The 7,304-nt window shown below is 59.0% G+C and overlaps 1 protein-coding gene across 1 annotated transcript in view; it reads left to right on the top strand.

Annotated features, from left to right (window-relative positions):
* The window catches only part of LOC113202427 (homeobox protein caupolican-like), an 85,084-nt gene that overhangs the window by 59,795 nt on the left and 17,985 nt on the right, over window positions 1-7,304 (top strand). Inside the window, exon 6 of the mRNA XM_052266172.1 lies at window positions 5,693-6,072. Within this exon, the coding sequence (XP_052122132.1) occupies window positions 5,693-6,072 (380 nt within the window). The remainder of the gene's footprint in view (window positions 1-5,692; window positions 6,073-7,304) is intronic.

The following is a 7,304-nucleotide window of genomic DNA, read 5'->3' as shown; positions in this document are numbered from 1 at the left end:
GGGGGGGTCTTCGGGGAGCTCCATATTCAGCAGCGGCGCCTACGGCCCGCAGCCGCCGGCCACAACAAGGAGATTTATATGCAGACAAGACACGTGCTCATTATTTAGAAAGGGGTAAATAGTAGTCGGGGGGTCCCTTTCGCAGAAAAAAGAGAGAGAGGGGGAAAATGGTCGTCGTGGGTGAAGGGTGTTGGGTGTTTCTTTTCCTTCCGCGTGGCGCGCCCGCCGGCCGTGGGGAGCATTTCCCTTTCTCCTCGCCCCTTTTTTATACCCGTTGGAGCGCGCGCGTGCGAGAGAGAGGAGAGAGAGAAAGAGAGAGAGAGAGAGGTGGGGAGCGTGAAATAGGCGAATCTGCAATTCCCCCGCCTGACTGAACACTGGGTACGACATCCCTGTTTATAAGCTGCACGTTGAGCGCGCCCCGCCGGCGCCGGCCCGATTTGCACGTGCGGATAATACTATGGCGTGTCGGAATGGGGATGGCGGGGCGTGGCGGGGCGGGGCGCTGATGGAGCGGCGTGCCGGTGGGGTCATATGTGTAACCTGGGGTGGCGCCTCGCCAAAGACTGCCCCCGCAACCCCTCGTCCCCTCAGCCGCCCCCCCCCCCTCCCGCTCCCCCTTGTTAGTCCGCAGTGAGCCTTGTAAAACCCAGAAGGAAGGAGAGCTCTATGCCGGCGCGAGTGGATGCGAGCAGCAGGGAGCAGGAACTCCCGGCAACTCCCCGCGCTAGACTGACACCACCTCGGCTCCCGCACCGCCTGTACGAAATCTTTCTTCTGTCCCCTTGCTTTTTGTCTTGTTTGAGGGGTGTGTGCGTGTGTTTCTGTTTGTCGGACTTCGGGGCGGGGCGGTGGTGCGGCGGCCCCGGCCGCGCGCAAGGCGTTGGGCTGGGGCGCGCGGCCGGCGGCGTATCTGGCGTCGCGATCGGTACTACTGGTGGGGAAAGGGGCTCATTGTCACGAACCAACACCTCTGGCTTTGCGACCGCTTGCGACGCCCCGCCCGTATACACCGGCCGGCACCTCGCCCGGCCCGGGACCGGCCGGCCGCTCTGCTCTGATCATAAATCCGTTCGGCCCCGCCACGCCGCGCCACGCCGCGCCACGCCTCGCTCCGATGTTTGATTCGACTCAAGTCACCCCATCCATTGGCTCTCGGGCGGGAGTGGCGTTGCGCGGCGTATCGCCGGGCCGCGCGCGGCAACGCCCCCTTGCTCCCCGATTGCTGCAAGAACAGCGCGCGGTTGTTTGTGTTTGTGTGCGTGCACACTGGTGTAACAAATGTGCAATGTTTTGCACACTTTATAGAATGTGTGCAAATCATGGTGTAACTCATTACTTTGGTGTCTGTCTTTCTATACGCACTCCCGTTGTGCCAGTTCCTAAGATTTAATTGTGTGCACAGTTAAACCTTTAGACATCCATTGACGTTCAACATTGAACACTACTTCGTTTGATCAACCATGGGGTGAATATCACCTCTGCACTCAAATGCACGCATAGTTATTCTGTACTCTTACCGTTTTTAAAATGTTTTCAATAAGCATTGTCTAAGAACCTAAGTAAAAATAAAAACTTTCCGCGTAGGAAAATAAAATATAAGAAACGCACACCGTGCGCCCGCGCCCTGCAAAAATGGACGTAACGCGGCTGTTATTACTCGCAGACATGAAGCGGGCTAATTAGGCGCGACAGATGACAATTATCTGATGGTCCTGGCTACGCCGCGCTACGCCGTGCCTCGCCGCGCTACGCCGGGCCGGATGCTCTTTACTTTTAATGATGGCTGTCGCCCGGCCGGCAGCGCTCTGGCCGCCTCTGTAAAAAGCATGACAACAAGGACATCGCGACAGCGACCTCTCTTTCTCTCTCTCCCTCGCGCTACCTAGCCTGACCCTTTGTCTCTCTCTCTCTACCCTTCTTTACCCGTTCGCGCTCTCACCCTCCAACGATGGTTCTGACTTGCCACGCCGTACGTAACATCCCCTTTGCTGTGCAGCAAGAGTGCCTTTGTGACACGTCCAAGTACATCCTACGCTTTTGCTGTCGAGCAGCACACTAAAATCTTCTGAACTATTTTATTCATAGCTTACGGACATCTGTCAACGTGTTGCATTTTCGGGTTTTTAATTCGCCAGCACAAATTAATTCGTTTATATCATCGTCGCAATAAAACCGATTAAAACCTGCACATGGTGTTGTCAAAAATTCATGTAGGCTATGGTGATGTAAGTTCGTAATAATTTTGTGTGAACGCGGCCTCTCGCTTTTTCATTGATCACCCCTCCTGGACCGCAGAGTTCGTGGGAGCGTCCGATTTGTTTTTCCCCCTTATCAGAATATCGACTGTATTCAAACGCTTCGACGCTCCACGCTGACTTGCTTTTCAATCTTTTCCACGGCGGGGCGTTCTTCCTTTTTTTCACACCCTTTCTTTCTCCCCCCTTCCCGTCTCCCTCCCTCCCACACACACTCTATCGCCCATCCACCACCCCTTCCGATAAAGCGATCCCCCTTAGAGTAGCTGCTGTCTCCCTCACTCTCGCGCCCGGCCCTCGCTCGCTCTCTGTCTCAGCCACTCTCGCGCCAGGGGGCCGCGCGCCGCCGGGAGCTGCTCCTGGGAGCGTGGAGCAGGGAGCGGTGCGGGCGCGCAGCGGTTGAACCCCCATCTCGGCCCGGGCCCGGGCGGCGCGCGTTTCCTCCGGGGAGTATTTGCTTATTCCTCCTAATCCCCGCCTTTATTCCGCCGTTGTGGCCCGCGGCGGCGGCGCGGCGGCCGGGGCCGCGGATAGAGAGGGGCGTTGAGAAATGGCGCTGCGCAGCCAAGGAGTCCTGACCACCTCCGACTCGGCTCGGCTCGGCTCGGCTCGGCCCCTTGCTCGGCGCGGCTCGGCTCGGCGCTGGGAGACGCCCACTCACCGCCCTTTCCTTGTCACGGGGAATTGCGAACGCGACCGGAAGAACTACGGCTGTCCCGCCACGCCCCGCCCCGCCACGCCCAGACCTAATGTTCCGGCAGATGGATGGAGCCAGATGGAACGCGAAGTATGGCGGGAGGGCCGGAGGGAGGGGGGCAGCTGGTCGGGGCGTAGCCAGCGGAGCCGGCACCTCTATACTCTACCCTGGCCTGGCCGGCCAGGGCGAGTGGAGGAGAGGTCGACTGGACTGGACTGGCTGGGCACCCGATTCAGATCGATCAGTCCGCCACGGTTGGGCGCCCCCGTTCAATGCGGTCAAGCAGCGCTACGGGTTAGGTTTTCCCTCTCTCTCTGTTTCACTCACTCACTCACTCACTCACTCACTCACTCACTCACTCACTCAATCACTCACTCACTCACTCACTCAGTTTGTGCCCGCGGGCGCAGGTCTTTAGCCCCCCCCCCCCCTTCTACTTCTCCACTCCCGGACGACAGGCTACACGTGTTCTGATTGGCGGTCGGACTTGATGCACAAGCGCCGATACCGCTATGCTACGCCACCCCGCGCCACGCCGCGTTACGCCCGGCCTATGCCAACAAATGGCTGCAGCCGGCCGCGCGCCGCTCCGTGTCCCCCCAATTATTTTGGCGACTGGAGCGGCGGCGGCCGCGGCGGTGCATGTAGCGAAGCGGACCCGGCGAATTCGTTTTACAAATCAGCCTGTCACTCGGCGGCGCCCCGCGCCCGCCTCGCGCACTCGTTCACGTTCCGACCAACCGCAGTTAGCATGAGCGAGCAGATCTCATTTTTTAGTGTTGTTTTTCTCCCCGCTGGATTCATCAGTTGCATGCTTTGGCCAAAGCCGGCTTTGTGGTTCACCACACCATCTGACTCTGACGAGACCACAATTCTGAACCGATAGTTTTTTGTTGTATGATGTTGCTGTTTGTTGACATCCTTGCTGCGCGCAGCAGAGTCGGTCCCGCGTCCGGCAGTTCGTCGTGTCGGGCAAGTGCGGAAAGTGGCTGGTAGCGCCGCGTAATGTATGCAATCCCACTCGAGGTGACGGCCCCAGTCTGTGGCTCAGCCTGGCGATAGCCCCGCGATTGATGCGCTCGCGCGGGGCGTGGACTGGACGCGCCGCTCAGCCCCTCCTCCTCCACCTCCTCCTCCTCCTCCTCCTCCTCTACCTCCTCCTCTACCTCCTCCGCCACCTCCTCCTCCACCTCCTCCTCCACCTCCTCCGCCACCTCCTCCTCCACCTTCTCCTCCACCTTCTCCTCCACCTTCTCTTCCACCTTCTCTTCCTCCTCCACCTCCTCGTCTACCTCCTCCTCCTCCACCTCCTCCTCCTCTACCTCCTCCTCCTCCCCCTTTACCTCGCCGTGCTTCTCCCCCAGCCAGCGGAGCCCCGGCACGGCCGCAGCAGCCCAGCAGGCCACACAGTCAATGGTCATGAATGAACCCAGGTGAATGATGGCACCACGCAAGGAGTCTGATGGTGAGGAGGAAGGGAGGAGGAGGGCAGGTCCTGGCCGGTCCGGTTCCAGTGAATGAAGCACACACTTGCGCCCGTGTGATGGCTAACCTGATGCGGCCCTGTGTATGTGTGTGTGAGCGCGCGCGCAGGTCCCTCCCCGTCTGTCTGTCTATCCGTTCGTTCGTCCGCCCGTCCCTCCGTCCGCGCAACATTGGGCCATTGGCATTTGCATTGGCGTGCCCCGATCTGCGTCCGGGTGGAGCTGCCGCAGTTGCAGCGCCTGACCCTCTCCCGCCCGTGTCTGTGTGCCTTTGCATACCACACTCCTCGGCAGCAGAAGAAAAAGGGAATTGTACTACAAGATCTTGGCACGCACATCAACTCTAGATCGTGTAAAGATGTTTGGGCTTGATTATTTATTAAAACTACGAATTCTGTTGCGGTTGCGCGTTGCCCTGGAGTGGGTCGGAAAAAGATGTGACCCACTTTTGGCTACACAGACAGAGGGTGTTCGAGCAGATTATATTTTCTTCTCCCTGTTTGTCATCGCGAAAACGGAATTGGAATAAGAAACGCAAACAATTGTGGGAGCGCCACCGAGTCCCTCCTCCTCCAGGGCTCCGGCGGAGTTGCTGGGGCCGGCTCCGGTGCGGGCTCTCCGGCTGCGCGGCGGGTAGGCGGGGGCAGCAGGGCGCCCGTCTGCGTGTCTGGAGCTGGCTGCCTGAGGTTAGGGCGACTCGGTATAAATAAACACCAACACCATATTTCATATTTGTGTCGTGCTTTACATAACGTTTATTTTATTTTCATATATATATACCCATTGCCCGTATCTGAAAAAAGAACTCTGAAAATATTTGTTGAGCGCGTCTTTTTGTGTTATTTTATTTATACCTTTTGTTCTCATCCATACCATCCGCATGCCCTTCTCTCTTCCCCCTTTTTCTCGTAGCGCCCTTTTATTCTCCTTATTTTTCTGCCCGGCTGGCTGCGGGAGCGCGCGCGCGCGTGTTAAAGACTGGGAAGGAAATATTTTGTCGTTGGTTGTCGTGGGCACTGCGCTGCGCTGCCCGGCCTGGCCCGGGGGGTGCCCATTGTCCACCGTTTTTATGGCCGAATCTTCATTGATTTATCTCTCAAGTCGCGGCGCGACGCCCTGCGGGGCGTGGCGTGGCGTTGGTGCCGCGTAACGCACCACGACGGCGCCGCACTCCTCGATTTTTTATATTTTTGTTGTTTTTGTTGTTTATGTTGTTTGCTGACTGGCCTTTGACCTCTGTTTCTCCCCTGCAGGTACGGCGCGGGCTATGACCTGGCGGCGCGGAGGAAAAACGCGACCCGGGAGTCGACGGCCACCCTCAAGGCGTGGCTCAGCGAGCACAAGAAGAACCCCTACCCGACCAAGGGCGAGAAGATCATGCTCGCCATCATCACCAAGATGACGCTGACGCAGGTGTCGACGTGGTTCGCCAACGCGAGGCGGCGGCTCAAGAAGGAGAACAAGATGACCTGGGAGCCCAAGAACAAGACGGACGACGACGAGGACGCCATCGTGAGCGACAGCGACGACAACTGCAACGGCAGCCAGCGGGACAAGGACGAGCAGATGCTGCTGCACCAGCGGGACGCGGACAAGGAGCAGCGCCTGCAGCAGGGCCTCCGGGACGAGAAAGGTGAGTGGGCGAGGTGTGAATGAGGGGGAGTGAGTGAGCGGGCGGGCGGGTCGATTGACACCTTTTGGCACCTCTTGCACCCCTCCCCTACCTCACTTCCTCCTCCCTTTTAGGCCCTCCCGCTTTGCGGCGCCTGGTATAGTGTGGTGCCCCAATCCAGTTTGGAAAAGAAGGCACAGGGGGCAGAGGACACCCGAGGACGATCCATATGGGGCTTCACACAAGCACACACACACACACACACTCACACACACACACTGTCTTTCTCTCTAGCCCACACATGCAAACATACGCGAGGGAACTTGCGACAGGGGTGCGGGGGGTTGGAGAGCTCCCCTGGGGCTGTCTCTCTCCCCTGCAGGTGTGAATCGCTCTGGGGACCGGGCCCGGGCGGGGGAGGCAGAAGCGGACTGGGCGGGGTCCTCGTGGAGGAAGACGAGCCCGCGGAGCAGCCCGCGCGCACCTCCGCGTGGCGCTGAGCGCGTTACCGCGGCGTGTCGCTCTTCTTCTCCTCTCTGCCGCCCAGCCGTCGTGTGGCTGTAGTATCGCGGCTGACGGGGGTGGGGCTGGGGCTGACTCGGGGTCGCTGGTTATAGAGGCGACCCGCCTATATGTGTGTGCCTGCTCGGGTCGTTTGACGGCCAAACGGGCGCGGCTAATCTGGCGTCCAAGTACTGCGCACTCGTACTTGCGCTGGGCGGGGCGGGGCGGGCTGTGTCATTAGGCACCGGGACAGAACCGAGGAGGTCAGCGGCAAAGGTCGAGGCGAAGAGGGGGGTGGGGGCTCTTCCTTTATTGTCAGCCGGGTGCGATGGGGTGTGGGTGGTGGTGGTGGGGGGGAGGCTTTTTAGGTGAGAGCAGAAGTGTGGGTGGGTGGGGGATGAACAACAGGGGAGGAGGAAATCAGGAGGGCACCCTTCTGCACTGTCTGCGGGGGATGGGCGTTGAGCTGTGCCCTTATTATTGTTTTCATTTGTCGCGTGCTTTTATTTTGTTTTTTCAAAGAGGAAACGTCAACTACCGCTGCTGTATGGCTGCCGTCAGCTTGCGTTACGCGTGTTGTACCGCGCGAGGCTTTATAGTGGCTACATCCATAACTCTACCGCGACAGAGGGGGGTGAGGGGGGCAGACACACAATAAAGTGAAAAGGGTAATAAGGAGTGTGGACGAGAGAGAGAGAGAGAGAGTGTGTGAGAGAGAGAGAGAGAGAGGGAGAGAGAGAGGGAGAGAG

This window comes from Frankliniella occidentalis, unplaced genomic scaffold (genome assembly GCF_000697945.3).
Source record: "Frankliniella occidentalis isolate FOCC.00 unplaced genomic scaffold, Focc_3.1 Scaffold36, whole genome shotgun sequence".
Classification (NCBI taxonomy): Eukaryota; Metazoa; Arthropoda; class Insecta; order Thysanoptera; family Thripidae; genus Frankliniella; species Frankliniella occidentalis.
Note: the sequence above shows the minus strand (reverse complement) of the source record. Positions and strands in the feature narration are given on the sequence as shown.